The sequence below is a fragment of the Schistocerca gregaria genome, chromosome 9 (genome assembly GCF_023897955.1).
Source record: "Schistocerca gregaria isolate iqSchGreg1 chromosome 9, iqSchGreg1.2, whole genome shotgun sequence".
Classification (NCBI taxonomy): Eukaryota; Metazoa; Arthropoda; class Insecta; order Orthoptera; family Acrididae; genus Schistocerca; species Schistocerca gregaria.
The window spans coordinates 234,250,928-234,270,900 of NC_064928.1; the positions used below are offsets into that span (position 1 = coordinate 234,250,928).

At 41.9% G+C, this 19,973-nt stretch overlaps 1 protein-coding gene across 2 annotated transcripts in view; it reads right to left on the reverse strand.

The window, feature by feature from the left end:
- Window positions 1–1,680: 1,680 nt before the first annotated feature.
- The window catches only part of LOC126291798 (luciferin sulfotransferase-like), a 242,722-nt gene continuing 224,429 nt past the window's right edge, over window positions 1,681–19,973 (reverse strand). For both annotated transcript variants that reach the window (XM_049985495.1, XM_049985494.1), the window contains 2 exons: window positions 9,754–9,848; window positions 1,681–2,050 (listed from right to left, as the gene is read on the reverse strand). In XM_049985495.1, coding sequence (XP_049841452.1) covers window positions 1,739–2,050; window positions 9,754–9,848 — 407 coding nt within the window. In that variant the 3' untranslated portion in view covers window positions 1,681–1,738. The remainder of the gene's footprint in view (window positions 2,051–9,753; window positions 9,849–19,973) is intronic.

Consider the following 19,973-nt stretch of genomic DNA (forward strand, 5'->3'; position numbering starts at 1 on the left):
AAGCAACTACCGGAAGATATTCTGAACTGTACACTCGAATCACACTGCGTTGTAATTTAAGATAACATTATATATTTTAGAGCTAAATCTGAAATAAAGGTGATTAAATTTTCAGTTAGGCTGAACTTAAGAAATCTATTGTCCTACGGACTTAGCAGACACGCGCTTAGCTGGAGATCTTACCACTTCAGACACTCGCTGCGGACAGCCTGACCTGGGTTTCTACCAAGGGTGCTTCTGTATACAAAACGGAAGTGACCAGAGAGGCAGCTTCCTATACCAACATGACAAGGGACAGACAGGACAATACTAAGGATAGAAACCTCTTTGCTTTCAGAAAGCATAGCTACCTGTTCCGACGTCGGTCCTTCTGTTCTCTAGCAGACCCTCAAGCTACCCTCAAGCATGCAACTAGAAATACATTTGCTCATTCATCCTCTCACACAGAAGGGAAGGGGGATGACAATATCGTATCATACACAGTACATAAAAGAAGGCGGATGTAGGTTCCGTATGAGACTGTGTGTCTTGAATTGCATATAAACTGTGTTTTAAAGTGTAGTAGTGTGACAGATCGTTCTTGTTTATGTGTAAAAGTAACACGTTCCACTACTCAGTCTCCTCGCAGATAGTCAGAAACGCCACAGTAAATTTAGAAGAGGAATTTATGCCGTAAATGACAATAGATTTAAGAAATTAACATGAAAGGAATCCAACAGAGACCTTTCAACATGAATGTATGTATATGTCTGTAATATTAAATCGTATAAGTAATATGAATACTAACTACGAAGTAGTGTGCTAAAATAATATATTTGTATTCTACATATGACAAACAGACCACGGGTAGTAATGTCTTTGTCGGCCGGAGTGGCCGAGTGGTTCTAGGCGCTACAGTCTGGAACCGCACAACCTCTATGGTCGCAGGTTCGAATCCTGCCTCAGGCATGGATGTGTGTGATGTCCTTAGGTTAGTTAGGTTTAAGTAGTTCTAAGTTCTAGGGGACTGATGACTTCAGCAATTAAGTCCCATAGTGCTCAGAGCCATTTGAACCATGTTTTTGTAATGTCTTTCTTAGCATGTTTATGTTGTTAATTTCCAATGTTTAATCACTCATCAGCATTTCAAAAAACTGGGAATTCAAAACCGTTGAGTTTGGTTAATTTTATATTTTGTATCAGAAAATTCAATAACATGAATCAGTGGTGCACTTGCACTGCTCAGTGCTTATTATCTCTGGTGGAGGAGCAGCTGGGGAAAGATTATCCACTCATTGTGGGTCTTGGGCCAGAGGAAGAAGTGGCCATGTGTGGTCAAGTACACAGCAGGCACTAGAACAGAAGACAACAAGGTGCTTGGCATAGTACTGGAAGATAAGATCAAAGCACTCGTCGATATGCTGGGGATGATATGCTAGCTTCAGATCGAAACCAAACTTCAAGACAATATAGAATGAGGCAATCTGTGCTGTTATAGAAAAGACACAAAAGTGCTACAGTGCTCAGTCAGTCGCAGCCATGGTATTAACAGAGATTTCTCCTGGCCATAAGGCAAATGCCAGATTTTCATCCCTTCATTCGCCATAGTCAAACCAGAATGACATAGGTCAAACACAAAAGTAGAAGGTTCTCCCCTCCACCCCCCAAAAGTCTTTCAAATGAAACACTCAAGACACTGTAAAGGCGAGTGAAACGTTTTTATTAGTATTTTACAGGTGTGGGATAGAGAGGGGCGCCCTCAGCTGGGGCCGGTGTAGTCCGAGTCCTGCAAGCACTGCTCGGTCCAGTCGTCGATCTTCTGGAGCATGTCGTCGGAGAAGCCAGTGAGACCACCGCCCAGGATGCCAGAGCGGATGAAGTGCTTCCCCAGAGAGGCGGCCGGCACTAGCCCGGCTTCCTTGCGCAGATGCTCCACCATTGGCTGGTAGTTGGCGTTGGGGTTGGCGCGCATCTTCTCCACACTCAGGTGGTCCAGCATGCGGGGCAGCTGTTCCTCTGGTACTGCTTTTCCCAGGAACGCGCCCAGTCTGAGGATCACAGACGTCAGATCCTGCAAAGAAATGTGAATGGGCTTCTGAAATTCAGTTAAAGAGAAAGCATCTGTTTGACAGCTGTGTACACATTTTTTCTGTCCGGTCCCAATATGAATGTGTAATCTATAACCTATGTTGTTGAGTGCTTGGCATGAAATAGAAACCAGCCAGTGGCCAAAGCAGTGTCATTATTGGAATAGCAGCAATTTGTGACTGATAGCAATTCGTGTAATGTACTTTATGAGATTGCAATATTGGATACCTATGTGACCCGATTCCTGTGAGTAGAGATGTGCAAAATAGTTTTTTTAAAAGTATTTAAATTTAAAATACAGATGCTTTTTTCTGTTTCAGATGTAAATACAAAATGCTTTTAAATAAAAATATTTAAATACAAAATGGAAATCACAGATTTTCAAAGATACCTTTATTCGAATAAAATGCCTCCAGTTCGTGAAAAATTTACATGCCATTTAATTCACTGATTGTAACACCAGTAATAGCTCAAATGTTTCAGTTTTCAAGTCCTGTTTATGTGGCCTTATTACTATTCCATCAAACGAAAGTAATGGTTCAACAGAAACAGAACTTTGTAACACAGTTGGACATCTCTTCAAGGTGTCTAGACTATTGTCATTATCTTTTAAATATTGCATTGTTTCCAGATCTATTGAAGTGTTGCCACTATCACTGGTCTACAGAAGACTCAGAGTCCTCAACAAACATATAATACGGATCAAACTCTTCTTCTTTTTAAATTTTTGCAAGTTCTTCCCATCTTCCTCTTCTTGTTTCATCTTCTGCACTTGTGAACTAAATAGTTTCTTAAAGTATACTCTGCTCGCCTCAGTTCTCATTTTCATTTGAAAAAGAATAAGCTACAGATGCTAATATGCCTTCCTTTGCGTTTTGTTCCATCAATTTACAGAATCTCTAAAAACGCCGATTAAGACTTCCTTTAATAAATTCTACAACCACACCACAATGTATAGGTCTATCCTGTTGCAAGCTGCTTAGGATTCTTTCCATTCTCATTAGCTCAGGCAAAAGACATCCTGAGTAGGTATCTTAGTCCCTCCTTCCGATGCCATTAGCAATAGAATTTGAACCAATTATGTATTTGTTAATAAACTGTATTTCAATTTCTTGAAAAGCTGCTAATCAGAGTTTCCTTAAAGTTTATTTAGAGTATCCTTGACTGTGAGTAGATCTTGAACAGAATTATAGTATGAATTCCACATGTTAGACATGTATACGAAGAGGAAGTTTCATAGGCTTTAGGAAAACTTGAACACAGATTCCAAAGTGCTTGATATTTTGACATGGCTGCACTATAAACTTTTTTGTTGGAATTACTTTGAGATCAGGACATATACATAGCTCTAAGGACCTCCGAATGTAATGCATGCGACCTCATTCCCTCCTTCGTTCAATTCTTTTGGCGTTATCAGTTGATTTCGGTACATTTTTCATGAAACAAACAACAATGATAGACATATAATGTCTACTCAAGCCTTATTGCCTTTTCTAATCATTAGTGTCATGGTTATATTCACTTGATAGGTACACCTCGGCGCATATTGCGCCATCTGTATGTGTCATGGAATCATTTTTGTTTAAACAAATGGCTCATTAAATAAATGAAAACTTCTAAGTATGAAATAAAAAAAATTGAAGACTAGCATTTCGCACTCTACAAATACGAAACATCTCTATTTTAAGTACTTCATATGAAACAGAAAACATTTTTTGAAAAAAAGTTATTTCAATGACAATATAAAGTTTGCTATTTCGCATTTTGTATTTGTGTTACAAATACATGTACTTCACATAGTTCACATCTCTGTCCTTGAGAGCAAATCGTCCCAAAAGAAATGCTTTTTGTGCCCTTGAAAGCGACTGATAATTGCAAGATGCAGCACCTCTGAGCAGCTGATGGGGATACTACAACCTCTACGCTCCTGAAGCGTAGATGGAGGAGGGTACTTTGGACATAACTATGTTTTCCCCCTTTCCTATTCCTTTCACGAGTAGTGCATGGAAAATATGAGCGTTCATAAAGTTCTATGTGGTCATGATAATTTTATAAGACGTACGTTCCTCGTCCCTTTTTGGGACGTAGTATATCGAAATTTCAACAGTAAAATTCACTATTATGTGCAGTGCCTCCCTCTTAGTGTCTGACACTGGGGTTTGTTAATGATTTCACCAAAATCAGACGAAAACTATTATTCCACAAGGAAGAAAAACACCTGGACAACATGACATACTCCACATTATCTAACTAGTGACCAAGATGAGCACTTCTATCTGGGCTACAGAGTATACCTCATGAACAAGACACAGCCACTGACAAAAGATGCTAGATATAGGCAAAAGTTTGCGAACTATATCCCCGCAATGGAACAATTGAAAATATGATATGGAAACGGCGAAGAACAAAAATAAGGAAAAAGGAGAAAAATCACACATCAAAAAAAGTTCTGCATCACCTCGGTTCCGAGAGTTCCGGAACCTGTACAGAAAATTGGAATAGAGATCATCATAAACATCACTGTTTGATGTGAGGTCCGCCAGTTATGCACAACACCGTTTTTCTCAGGCACTGGCGGACCTCACACCCAACAATTTTAACTGCAAACACGGTCAATACAAGGAGCTGCCAATCAAAATGACGGATAAACATCATTTCCACCTTTTTTATTGCTCATGAAAACCACACGTTGAATGTTTTACCACCATACAGCAAGATCTTCAGAGGTGGTGGTCCAGATTGCTGTACACACCGGTACCTCTAATACCCAGCAGCACGTCCTCTTGCATCGACGCTGGTTAGAGGGTCTCGGGAAAACACAAAAAGGGCTTCAGTCACAAAGGGCGCAGGCTGAACACAGGAAGAACGTAGATACAGGAACCATTGATATAATAGTTGTAAATTGTCGTAGCTGTTTTGGGAAAGTACTAGAGCTCCAAGCGCCAATAGAAAGCACTGATGCTCAAATCGTTATAGGCACTGAAAGATGGCTAAAGCCGGATATAAGCTCAGCCGAAGTTTTTGCGAAGAACCTAACGGTGTTCCGAAAGGATAGGCTAAACACGATTGGCGGTGGCGTGTTTGTTGCTGTCAGAAGTAGTTTAACTTGTCGCGAAATTGAAGTAGATACTTCCTGTGAGTTATCATGGGCAGAGGTCATTGATGGCAACCGGAATAAAATAATAATTGGATCCTTTTACCGACCTCCCAATTCAGATGATACAGTTGCTGAAAGGTTCAAAGAAAACTTGAGTTTGATTTCAAACACGTACCCGACTCATACGATAATAGTTGGTGGTAGATTTAATTTAGCCTCGACACGTTGGCGAAAATACATGTTCAGTTACGGAGGTACGCATAAAATATCATCCTAAATTGTGCTAAACGCATTCTCTGAAAATTATTTCGAGCATTTAATTCATGAGCCCACGCGAATAGTAAACTGTTGTGAAAACACACTTGACCTCTTAGCAACAAATAGTCCTGAGTTAATAACGGGCATTAAAACCCATTCAGGGATTAGTGAGCACATGGTTGTCGTAGCGAGACTGAATATTGTAATCCCCAAATCCTCTTAAAATAAGCGAAAAATATGCCTATTCAAAAAGCAGACAAAAATTCACTTGACGCCTTACTCAGAGACAATCTCAACTCATTCCAAATTAATAACATAAATGTAGACCAGGTGTGGCTTACATTCAAAGCAATAGTATCGGCAGCAACTGAGAGATTTATAACAAATAAATTATCAAATGACGGAGCTGATCCTCCTTGGTACACAAAACCGATTAGAACACTGTTGCAGAAACAACGAAACAAAGATGCCAAATTTAAACATACAGAAAATCCCCAAGATTGGCGAACTTCAACAGAAGCTCGGAATTTAGCGCGGACTTCAATGCGAAATGCTTATAGCAGTTTCCACAACGACACTTAGTCTCGAAACCTGGCAGAAAATCCAAAGAGATTCTGGTCGTCAGTGAAGTATCTTAGCGGCAAGAAACAATCAATGCCTTCTCTGCGCGATAGCAATGGAAATACTATCGAAGACAGTGCTGCCAAAACAGAGTTACTAAACACAGCCTTCTGAAATGCCTTCACAAAAGAAGACGAAGTAAATATTCAAGAATCCGACTCGAGAACAGCTGCCAAGATGAGTAATGTAGAAGTAATTATCCTCGGAGTAGTGAAGCAACTTAAATCACTTAATAAACAGAAGTCTTCTGGTCCAGACTGTATACCAATTAGGTTCCTTTCGGAGTATGCTGATGCATTAGCTCCATACTTAACAATCATTTACAACCGTTCGCTCGACTAAAGATCCGTTCCCAAAGACTGGAAAGTTGCACAGGTCACACCAATATTCAAGAAAGGTAGTAGGAGTAATCCACTAAATTACAGGCCCATATCGTTAAAGTCGATATGCAGCAGGATTTTAGGACATATATTGTGTTCGAACATTATAATTACCTCGAAGAAAACTGTCTATTGACACACCGTCAACATGGCTTTAGAAAACATCGTTCCTGTGAAACACAACTACCTCTTTATTCACATGAAGTGCTGAGTGCTATTGACAAGGGATTTCAGATCTATTCCGTATTCCTGGATTTCCGGAAGGCTTTTGACACTGTACCACACAAGCGGCTCGTAGTAAAATTGCGTGCTTGTGGAATATCGTCTCAGTTATGTGACTGGATTTGTGATTTCCTGTTAGAGAGGCCACAATTCGTAGTAACTGACGGAAAGTCATCGAGTAAAACAGAAGTGATTTCAGGCGTTCCCCAAGTTAGTGTTATAGGCCCTTTGCTGTTCCTTATCTATATAAACGATCTGTGAGACAATCGGAGCAGCCGTCTTCGGTTCTTTGTAGATGACGCTGTCGTTTGTCGACTAATAAAGTCATCAGAGGATCAAAACAAACTGCAAAAATATTTAGAAAATATATCTGAATGGTGCAGAAAGTGGCATTTGACCGTAAGTAACGAAAAGTGTGGGGTCATCCACATGAGTACTACACGATAAATGAGTCTAATCTAAAAGCTGTAAATTCAACTAAATATCTAGGAATTAGAATTACGAACAACTTAAATTGGAAAGAACACGTAGAAAATGTTGTGGGGAAGGCTAACAAAAGGCTGCGTTTTATCGGAAGGACACTTAGAAAATGTAACAGATCTACTAAGGAGACTGCCTATACTACGCTCGTCCGTCCTCCTTTAGAATACTGCTGCGCGATGTGGGATCCTTACCAGGTACGACTGGTGGAGTTCAAAGAAAGGCAGCGCGTTTTGTATTATCGCGAAATGTGGGAGAGAGTGTCACAGAAATGATGAAGGATTTGGGCTGGAAATCATTAAAAGAAAGACGTTTTTCGTTGCGACGGAATCTTCTCACGAAATTCCAATCACCACCTTTCTCCTCCGAATGCAAAAATATTTTGTTGACACCAACCTACATAGGGAGGAACGATCACCACGATAAAATAAGGGAAATCAGAGCTCATACGGAAATATATAGGTGTTCATTCTTTCCGCTCGGTATACGAGATTGGAATAATAGAGAATTGTGAAGGTGGTTTGATGAACCCTCTGCCAGGCACTTAAATGTGACTTGCAGAGTATCCATGTAGATGTAGATGTAGATGTGGATGTGGAAAAGGACCTGTCGAATGCATACCAAGCAGAACCGAAGCTTATTGCGTTCCACAAGTGGTGCAACACGCTGTTAACCAGTCGTAACGTTTCTGTTCATCAGCGCATATTCTGGCTCATGCGAATGAATAACCAGTTATACGAAAAGGTCATGCACTTATGGACCAGTGGTTTGTGGCACAGAACTGATGTTCGGTAGCGGTCCCGCATGTGTTCCATCGGTTTCAGAGCAGGTGAATTTCACAGTCAAGGCGTTAACCTCAGTACACTATCATCCTCCTGAAATCACTGTTGCATGATATGGCCTTGTGGCACGCAGAGTTATTCTGTTGGAACATGCCATCGCTCTCGGGGAAGACATGAAGCATCAAGGAATGCAGCTGGTCAGCAATACAGTTAACGTAGTCCACAGCTGCCACGTTGTAGACATTACTATGCCATCTCGAATAGTATCCCACGCGAATATCACCCGGCAGTATAATGCTAGACCCTCACCGGCCTACATCCGTGGCGAGGTGCTCGTCTCGAGCACCCATTCACCTGCACGATGACGCAATCGGACACGACCATCGGCGAAACATGATCCTATCATGTGACATGTTTCCACAGTCCAATCTCGATGATCCCATGCCTACTGCTGACTACGTCATTCAGTCGACATGGCTGCGTCTGCTGCAGAGCCCCACGTTTGACAATTAGGGCTGAACGGCACTGTCCAAAACACTTGTCCCTCCACCAGCATCGTACCCTGTTGTCAGATCTGCCAAAGATAATCTCCTCTCCTGCTCTACAGAGTGCACAAGTCGTCGACATCTATGTTCTGTGATGCTGTGTAGCCTTCCAACACCTTGCCGCCTATTGTCGTTTCCTCATCCTGCAACCACTATCCACAGGCGCTCACAACATTAGTACGCAAACGGCCGACCACCTTTGATGTTTTCAGGATGTTCGTTCCAAGTTACCAGGCCACAGAAGCGTCCCCACTTCAAGCAACTTAATGCATTTGGACGTACTTGTATTAATTTCTTTATGTTCGTTATTCAGATAATCACTTGAAAATAGCCTTGGTTGATGAAAAATAACATTGCAACTAGTGCTTCAATTTCTTCCCAATTAATCTGTTCTTCGTCAGAGTCGATTATGCCAATATATTTCCCAAGCTGCAGCCCGTATTGCCTCTAGAATGATATCCCCGCCGTTCACTCTTAGCGGAGCGGGGTAACCACTCGGCCTCAGGCGTCTTGTCACGGTCCGCGTAGCTTCCCCCCGTCGGAGGTTCGAGTCCTCCCTCGGGCATGGGTGTGTTGTTTGTTGTCCATAGCGTAAGTTAGTTTAAGTTAGATTAAGTAGTGTGCAAGCCTAGGGGCCGATTACCTCAGCAGTTTGGTCCCATAGTCCTTACCACAAATTTCCGTCCACTCTTCGCTTGTGCTGGCCGCTATGGTCGAGCGGTTCTAGGCGCTTCAGTCCGGAACCACACGGGTGCTACGGTCGTAGGTTCGAATCCTTCTTCGGGAATGGTTGTGTGTGATGTCCTTAGGTTAGTTAGGTTTAAGTAGTTCTAAGTCTAGGGGACTGATGACCTCGTTAAGTCCCATAGTGCTTAGAGCCATTTGAACCGTTTTGAGCCAAACCCTTTCTTGTCCAGCAAGGTCGCTGGGTCTCTTCCTAATTGAGAATGTTTGGAGTGTTATGGGCTGTGCCCTTCAACCAGCTCGGTATTATGACGATCTATTGTGCCAGTTAGTATTTGGCACGATACCCCTCACGAGGACCTCCAACAACGCTATTAGTCAATGCCAAGCCGAATAACTGCTTGCATAAGGGCCAGAGATGAACCAACGCGTTATTGACTTACTCAATTTGTGAAGCTCATTTTCTTGAATAAATCATCCAATTTTTCTCAAATTGTAATCATTTGTTTGCTTGTACACGTACGTCATATTTACCGATTTCCGAGCCACTTCGATTATTCCTACGTGGTGCGTCATTTTTTTTTAAAGTACATATGGGTTATGTAGTACATACATACCGACTTCATGTCTTCATAGCTGTAGAACAGGACGTTTGGCTCATTTCTGATGTTCCAGAAGTCGAGGACATGACTCCAGAAAGGGCAGTACATGGCTGAAAGTAAAGGATCACAACATAAGAAAAGACCACATGGTTGCACGTTCTCATTGAATTACATGCAATATATGGCTCACTCGTCACAAAGTAAACATGAGACTGGTTAAATTCATCGGATGTCATTGTCTTGGTGTAAATAGGAAAAATTATCATTAGAGTGACATTTCTGTTTTCAGGTTAAAGATTGTTCACTGGGTGTGAAGTGGAAAATCAGCTACGTTATAGAGGCTTAGTGGTCAAATTTTTGTTTGGCCAAAACCCACAATGAGCAAAAAAAAGTATAGCGATGCAATTTATTCAGGATAAGATCAGATATTCTGAAACTTCAGTAAATACACTCCTGGAAATTGAAATAAGAACACCGTGAATTCATTGTCCCAGGAAGGGGAAACTTTATTGACACATTCCTGGGGTCAGATACATCACATGATCACACTGACAGAACCACAGGCACATAGACACAGGCAATAGAGCATGCACAATGTCGGCACTAGTACAGTGTATATCCACCTTTCGCACCAATGCAGGCTGCTATTCTCCCATGGAGACGATCGTAGAGATGCTGGATGTAGTCCTGTGGAACGGCTTGCCATGCCATTTCCACCTGGCGCCTCAGTTGGACCAGCGTTCGTGCTGGACGTGCAAACCGCGTGAGACGACGCTTCATCCAGTCCCAAACATGCTCAATGGGGGACAGATCCGGAGATCTTGCTGGCCAGGTTAGTTGACTTACACCTTCTAGAGCACGTTGGGTGGCACGGGATACATGCGGACGTGCATTGTCCTGTTGGAACAGCAAGTTCCCTTGCCGGTCTAGGAATGGTAGAACGATGGGTTCGATGACGGTTTGGATGTACCGTGCACTATTCAGTGTCCCCTCGACGATCACTAGAGGTGTACGGCCAGTGTAGGAGATCGCTCCCCACACCATGATGCCGGGTGTTGGCCCTGTGTGCCTCAGTCGTATGCAGTCCTGATTGTGGCGCTCACCTGCACGGCGCCAAACACGCATACGACCATCATTGGCACCAAGGCAGAAGCGACTCTCATTGCTGAAGACGACACGTCTCCATACGCCCCTCCATTCACGCCTGCCGCGACACCACTGGAGGCGGGCTGCACGATGTTGGGGCGTGAGCGGAAGACGGCCTAACGGTGTGCGGGACCGAAGCCCAGCTTCATAGAGACGGTTGCGAATGGTCCTCGCTGATACCCCAGGAGCAACAGTGTCCCTAATTTGCTGGGAAGTGGCGGTGCGGTCCCCTACGGCACTGCGTAGGATCCTACGGTCTTGGCGTGCATCCGTGCGTCGCTGCGGTCCGGTCCCAGGACGACGGGCACGTGCACCTTCCGCCGACCACTGGCGACAACATCGATGTACTGTGGAGACCTCACGCCCCACATGTTGAGCAATTCGGCGGTACGTCCACCCGGCCTCCCGCATGCCCACTATACGCCCTCGCTCAAAGTCCGTCAACTGCACATACGGTTCACGTCCACGCTGTCGCGGCATGCTACCAGTGTTAAAGACTGCGATGGAGCTCCGTATGCCACGGCAAACTGGCTGACACTGACGGCGGCGGTGCACAAATGCTGCGCAGCTAGCGCCATTCGACGGCCAACACCGCGGTTCCTGGTGTGTCTGCTGTGCCGTGCGTGTGATCATTGCTTGTACAACCCTCTCGCAGTGTCCGGAGCAAGTATGGTGGGTCTGACACACCGGTGTCAATGTGTTCTTTTTTCCATTTCCAGGAGTGTATGTGGAGTCTGTTCTTTCAGACATGTCCAAACCAGGCTCGAACTCTTACAGAAATCTCAGAAATGCCGCGAGTAATGAGTATAATACGCAAGGGGCACTACATCTCTGGTGTGTTCATACGCTGAGAATTTGGGTCTGAGGGGGGACACGCAGTTGCCGTGACGAGTATGCCCGGGTGGCTCAGTGGTCAGAGCATCTGCCTTGTTAGCAGGAGACATGGGTTTGAATTCCATCCAGCACAAATTATCAACTTTCTCCATTGATTTCAATCATTGTCCACTTGCACCTAATGTCTGTAATTCCATTGTGTCTTAATTCCGAAACCTGATGAAGCATTCATTAATAATAAGATTATTGCTCTTGGATGTTCATTTGTAAATTAATAATGAATAAAGCAATTATGTGCGTCAGCATCATGTCGTGAATGAATGATTGCGCAGATTTTTTGAGATAGTGTTTCAGAACAGATAACTGAATTTTTTGTAGGAAGCCTAAGGTCTGCGGTGTTTCTAAGGCGCTGAAGTCATGGACTGTGCGGCCGATCCCGGCGGAGATTCGAGTCCTCCCCCGGCATGGGTGTGTGTGTTTGTCCTTAGGATAATTTAGGTTAAGTAGTGTGTAAGTTTAGGGACTGATGACATTAGCAGTTAAGTCCCGTAAGATTTCACATACATTTGAACATTCTGCGTTGTTGTCTGCAAGTTCATTAATACTTGTACAGTATGAATAGCAAAGACCTCAACGCACTTATCAGGGAAACACCTGAATTTATTGCTACATCTTTCGATTACATATCTAGGTGTAACATGCAGAGCTAGATGAAACGTAATGTGCTCATAAGTTCGGTTGTATGGAAGACGAATGTTCGACTTCGGATTATTGCGAGAATTCTAGGGAAGTGTAGCTCATGTCTAAAGGAGAGAGCGTATAGAACATTTCTGTGACGCATTTTTGGTTACTGCTCCATTGTTTGGGATCCCCATGAAGTTGGACTGAAGCAAGGCATCGATGCAATTTTGAAGCATGCTGCTAGTTGTATTGACTTTAGAGCCGATTAACACACAAGTTTTACGGAAATGCTCCGTGAACTCAACAGGGAGTCCCTGTAGAAAAGACAACGGTGTTTTTGAGAAACGCTGTTGAAAGACGTAACGTAAAGTGTGAGGTCATCCACATGAGTACTAAAACGAATCCGTTAAACTTCGGTTACACGATAAATCAGTCAAGGTCGTAAATTCAACCAAATACCTAAGAATTACAATTAAGAACAACTTAAACTGGAAGGAACACATACAAAATGTTGTGGGGAAGGCTACCAAAGAATGCGTTTTATTGGCGGGACACTTAGAAAATGTAACAGACCTACTAAGGAAGACTGCTTACGCTATGCTTGTCCGTCCTCTTTTAGAATACTGCTGCGCGGTGTGGGATCCTTACCAGATAGGACTGACGGAGTACATAGAAAAAGTTCAAAGAAGGGCAGCACGTTTTGTATTATCGCCAAATAGGGGTGAAAGTGTCACTGAAATGATACAGGATATGGGATGGACATCATTAAAACAATGGCGTTTTTCGTCGCGGAGGAATCTTCTCACAAAATTCCAATCACCAAGTTTCATCTCCGAATGCGAAAATATTTCGTTGACGCCGACCTACATAGGGAGGAGAGATAACCATGATAGAATGAGGGTAATCAGAGCTCGTATGGAAGGATAGAGGTTTTCGTTCTTTCGGAGCGCTATACCAGATTGGAATAACTGTGAAGGAGTTTCGATGAACCCTCTGCCAGGCATTTAAATGTGATTTGCATAGTATCCATGTAGATGTAGATGTAGATGTAGAGTCACCTACCTGTGATGATGGTGAAAAAGAAGCGTATCTCAAGCTGCGCAAATGGTCAGATTATACTTATCCAGCATTTGACGATGAGAGCACGCAGTGACTTGCAACCATATTAACAGACAATTCCAAACCTTTGCGAGACTTTTCCTCGCTGATCCCGACCCCCCTCTCACCTAATGAAGAAAGGGGAAAAGTTAATCTCTTACTACATGTTCTCTGTTCATGCAAAACTGCCTCACCAGGCACAACATTTAAATTTATTACTTCATTACTACTCACTCTGTTTGCAACACACTTTTCGGTCGGTATTCACTACTACCACCGAATGTTCTTGGAAAAAGATATCATTGTTCAGGAGCCATGACGTCATAAACATGGAGATGCGTGATTACCTGCAGCGTGATGCAAGACGTTTTAATCAATTACTTGTTTACTACGAACTCAATTCGCAACACATTTAGCAGGCCGTATCCTGCAAAATTATGTCATTGAAAGGGGAAAAGTTAATCTCTTACTACATGTTCTCTGTTCATGCAAAACTGCCGCACCAGGCACGACATTTTAATTTATTACTTCATTACTACTCACTCTGTTTGCAACACACTTTTCGGTCGGTATTCACTACTACCACCGAATGTTCTTGGAAAAAGATATCATTGTTCAGGAGCCATGACGTCATAAACATGGAGATGCGTGATTACCTGCAGCGTGATGCAAGACGTTTTAATCAATTACTTGTTTACTACGAACTCAATTCGCAACACATTTAGCAGGCCGTATCCTGCAAAATTATGTCATTGAAAGGGGAAAAGTTAATCTCTTACTACATGTTCTCTGTTCATGCAAAACTGCCGCACCAGGCACGACATTTTAATTTATTACTTCATTACTACTCACTCTGTTTGCAACACACTTTTCGGTCGGTATTCACTACTACCACGTTCTTGGAAAAAGATATCATTGTTCAGGAGCCATGACGTCATAAACATGGAGATGCGTGATTACCTGCAGCGTGATGCAAGACGTTTTAATCAATTACTTGTTTACTACGAACTCAATTCGCAACACATTTAGCAGGCCGTATCCTGCAAAATTATGTCATTGAAAGGGGAAAAGTTAATCTCTTACTACATGTTCTCTGTTCATGCAAAACTGCCTCACCAGGCACGACATTTAAATTTATTACTTCATTACTACTCACTCTGTTTGCAACACACTTTTCGGTCGGTATTCACTACTACCACCGAATGTTCTTGGAAAAAGATATCATTGTTCAGGAGCCATGATGTCATAAACATGGAGATGCGTGATTACCTGCAGCGTGATGCAAGACGTTTTAATCAATTACTTGTTTACTACGAACTCAATTCGCAACACATTTAGCAGGCCGTATCCTGCAAAATTATGTCATTGAAAGGGGAAAAGTTAATCCCTGACTACATGTTCTCTGTTCATGCAAAACTGCCGCACCAGGCACGACATTTAAATTTATTACTTCATTACTACTCACTCTGTTTGCAACACACTTTTCGGTCGGTATTCACTACTACCACGTTCTTGGAAAAAGATATCATTGTTCAGGAGCCATGACGTCATAAACATGGAGATGCGTGATTACCTGCAGCGTGATGCAAGACGTTTTAATCAATTACTTGTTTACTACGAACTCAATTCGCAACACATTTAGCAGGCCGTATCCTGCAAAATTATGTCATTGAAAGGGGAAAAGTTAATCTCTTACTACATGTTCTCTGTTCATGCAAAACTGCCTCACCAGGCACGACATTTAAATTTATTACTTCATTACTACTCACTCTGTTTGCAACACACTTTTCGGTCGGTATTCACTACTACCACGTTCTTGGAAAAAGATATCATTGTTCAGGAGCCATGACGTCATAAACATGGAGATGCGTGATTACCTGCAGCGTGATGCAAGACGTTTTAATCAATTACTTGTTTACTACGAACTCAATTCGCAACACATTTAGCAGGCCGTATCCTGCAAAATTATGTCATTGAAAGGGGAAAAGTTAATCTCTTACTACATGTTCTCTGTTCATGCAAAACTGCCTCACCAGGCACGACATTTAAATTTATTACTTCATTACTACTCACTCTGTTTGCAACACACTTTTCGGTCGGTATTCACTACTACCACGTTCTTGGAAAAAGATATCATTGTTCAGGAGCCATGACGTCATAAACATGGTGATGCGTGATTACCTGCAGCGTGATGCAAGACGTTTTAATCAATTACTTGTTTACTACGAACTCAATTCGCAACACATTTAGCAGGCCGTATCCTGCAAAATTATGTCATTGAAAGGGGAAAAGTTAATCTCTTACTACATGTTCTCTGTTCATGCAAAACTGCCTCACCAGGCACGACATTTAAATTTATTACTTCATTACTACTCACTCTGTTTGCAACACACTTTTCGGTCGGTATTCACTACTACCACCGAATGTTCTTGGAAAAAGATATCATTGTTCAGGAGCCATGACGTCATAAACATGGAGATGCGTGATTACCTGCAGCGTGATGCAAGACGTTTTAATCAATTACTTGTTTACTACGAACTCAATTCGCAACACATTTAGCAGGCCGTATCCTGCAAAATTATGTCATTGAAAGGGGAAAAGTTAATCTCTTACTACATGTTCTCTGTTCATGCAAAACTGCCGCACCAGGCACGACATTTAAATTTATTACTTCATTACTACTCACTCTGTTTGCAACACACTTTTCGGTCGGTATTCACTACTACCACCGAATGTTCTTGGAAAAAGATATCATTGTTCAGGAGCCATGACGTCATAAACATGGAGATGCGTGATTACCTGCAGCGTGATGCAAGACGTTTTAATCAATTACTTGTTTACTACGAACTCAATTCGCAACACATTTAGCAGGCCGTATCCTGCAAAATTATGTCATTGAAAGGGGAAAAGTTAATCTCTTACTACATGTTCTCTGTTCATGCAAAACTGCCTCACCAGGCACGACATTTAAATTTATTACTTCATTACTACTCACTCTGTTTGCAACACACTTTTCGGTCGGTATTCACTACTACCACCGAATGTTCTTGGAAAAAGATATCATTGTTCAGGAGCCATGACGTCATAAACATGGAGATGCGTGATTACCTGCAGCGTGATGCAAGACGTTTTAATCAATTACTTGTTTACTACGAACTCAATTCGCAACACATTTAGCAGGCCGTATCCTGCAAAATTATGTCATTGAAAGGGGAAAAGTTAATCTCTTACTACATGTTCTCTGTTCATGCAAAACTGCCTCACCAGGCACGACATTTAAATTTATTACTTCATTACTACTCACTCTGTTTGCAACACACTTTTCGGTCGGTATTCACTACTACCACGTTCTTGGAAAAAGATATCATTGTTCAGGAGCCATGACGTCATAAACATGGAGATGCGTGATTACCTGCAGCGTGATGCAAGACGTTTTAATCAATTACTTGTTTACTACGAACTCAATTCGCAACACATTTAGCAGGCCGTATCCTGCAAAATTATGTCATTGAAAGGGGAAAAGTTAATCTCTTACTACATGTTCTCTGTTCATGCAAAACTGCCTCACCAGGCACGACATTTAAATTTATTACTTCATTACTACTCACTCTGTTTGCAACACACTTTTCGGTCGGTATTCACTACTACCACGTTCTTGGAAAAAGATATCATTGTTCAGGAGCCATGACGTCATAAACATGGAGATGCGTGATTACCTGCAGCGTGATGCAAGACGTTTTAATCAATTACTTGTTTACTACGAACTCAATTCGCAACACATTTAGCAGGCCGTATCCTGCAAAATTATGTCATTGAAAGGGGAAAAGTTAATCTCTTACTACATGTTCTCTGTTCATGCAAAACTGCCGCACCAGGCACGACATTTAAATTTATTACTTCATTACTACTCACTCTGTTTGCAACACACTTTTCGGTCGGTATTCACTACTACCACCGAATGTTCTTGGAAAAAGATATCATTGTTCAGGAGCCATGACGTCATAAACATGGAGATGCGTGATTACCTGCAGCGTGATGCAAGACGTTTTAATCAATTACTTGTTTACTACGAACTCAATTCGCAACACATTTAGCAGGCCGTATCCTGCAAAATTATGTCATTGAAAGGGGAAAAGTTAATCTCTTACTACATGTTCTCTGTTCATGCAAAACTGCCTCACCAGGCACGACATTTAAATTTATTACTTCATTACTACTCACTCTGTTTGCAACACACTTTTCGGTCGGTATTCACTACTACCACGTTCTTGGAAAAAGATATCATTGTTCAGGAGCCATGACGTCATAAACATGGAGATGCGTGATTACCTGCAGCGTGATGCAAGACGTTTTAATCAATTACTTGTTTACTACGAACTCAATTCGCAACACATTTAGCAGGCCGTATCCTGCAAAATTATGTCATTGAAAGGGGAAAAGTTAATCTCTTACTACATGTTCTCTGTTCATGCAAAACTGCCGCACCAGGCACGACATTTAAATTTATTACTTCATTACTACTCACTCTGTTTGCAACACACTTTTCGGTCGGTATTCACTACTACCACGTTCTTGGAAAAAGATATCATTGTTCAGGAGCCATGACGTCATAAACATGGAGATGCGTGATTACCTGCAGCGTGATGCAAGACGTTTTAATCAATTACTTGTTTACTACGAACTCAATTCGCAACACATTTAGCAGGCCGTATCCTGCAAAATTATGTCATTGAAAGGGGAAAAGTTAATCTCTTACTACATGTTCTCTGTTCATGCAAAACTGCCTCACCAGGCACGACATTTAAATTTATTACTTCATTACTACTCACTCTGTTTGCAACACACTTTTCGGTCGGTATTCACTACTACCACCGAATGTTCTTGGAAAAAGATATCATTGTTCAGGAGCCATGACGTCATAAACATGGAGATGCGTGATTACCTGCAGCGTGATGCAAGACGTTTTAATCAATTACTTGTTTACTACGAACTCAATTCGCAACACATTTAGCAGGCCGTATCCTGCAAAATTATGTCATTGAAAGGGGAAAAGTTAATCTCTTACTACATGTTCTCTGTTCATGCAAAACTGCCTCACCAGGCACGACATTTTAATTTATTACTTCATTACTACTCACTCTGTTTGCAACACACTTTTCGGTCGGTATTCACTACTACCACCGAATGTTCTTGGAAAAAGATATCATTGTTCAGGAGCCATGACGTCATAAACATGGAGATGCGTGATTACCTGCAGCGTGATGCAAGACGTTTTAATCAATTACTTGTTTACTACGAACTCAATTCGCAACACATGTAGCAGGCCGTATCCTGCAAAATTATGTCATTGAAAGGGGAAAAGTTAATCTCTTACTACATGTTCTCTGTTCATGCAAAACTGCCTCACCAGGCACGACATTTTAATTTATTACTTCATTACTACTCACTCTGTTTGCAACACACTTTTCGGTCGGTATTCACTACTACCACGTTCTTGGAAAAAGATATCATTGTTCAGGAGCCATGACGTCATAAACATGGAGATGCGTGATTACCTGCAGCGTGATGCAAGACGTTTTAATCAATTACTTGTTTACTACGAACTCAATTCGCAACACATGTAGCAGGCCGTATCCTGCAAAATTATGTCATTGAAAGGGGAAAAGTTAATCTCTTACTACATGTTCTCTGTTCATGCAAAACTGCCGCACCAGGCACGACATTTTAATTTATTACTTCATTACTACTCACTCTGTTTGCAACACACTTTTCGGTCGGTATTCACTACTACCACCGAATGTTCTTGGAAAAAGATATCATTGTTCAGGAGCCATGACGTCATAAACATGGAGATGCGTGATTACCTGCAGCGTGATGCAAGACGTTTTAATCAATTACTTGTTTACTACGAACTCAATTCGCAACACATTTAGCAGGCCGTATCCTGCAAAATTATGTCATTGAAAGGGGAAAAGTTAATCTCTTACTACATGTTCTCTGTTCATGCAAAACTGCCTCACCAGGCACGACATTTAAATTTATTACTTCATTACTACTCACTCTGTTTGCAACACACTTTTCGGTCGGTATTCACTACTACCACGTTCTTGGAAAAAGATATCATTGTTCAGGAGCCATGACGTCATAAACATGGAGATGCGTGATTACCTGCAGCGTGATGCAAGACGTTTTAATCAATTACTTGTTTACTACGAACTCAATTCGCAACACATTTAGCAGGCCGTATCCTGCAAAATTATGTCATTGAAAGGGGAAAAGTTAATCTCTTACTACATGTTCTCTGTTCATGCAAAACTGCCTCACCAGGCACGACATTTAAATTTATTACTTCATTACTACTCACTCTGTTTGCAACACACTTTTCGGTCGGTATTCACTACTACCACGTTCTTGGAAAAAGATATCATTGTTCAGGAGCCATGACGTCATAAACATGGAGATGCGTGATTACCTGC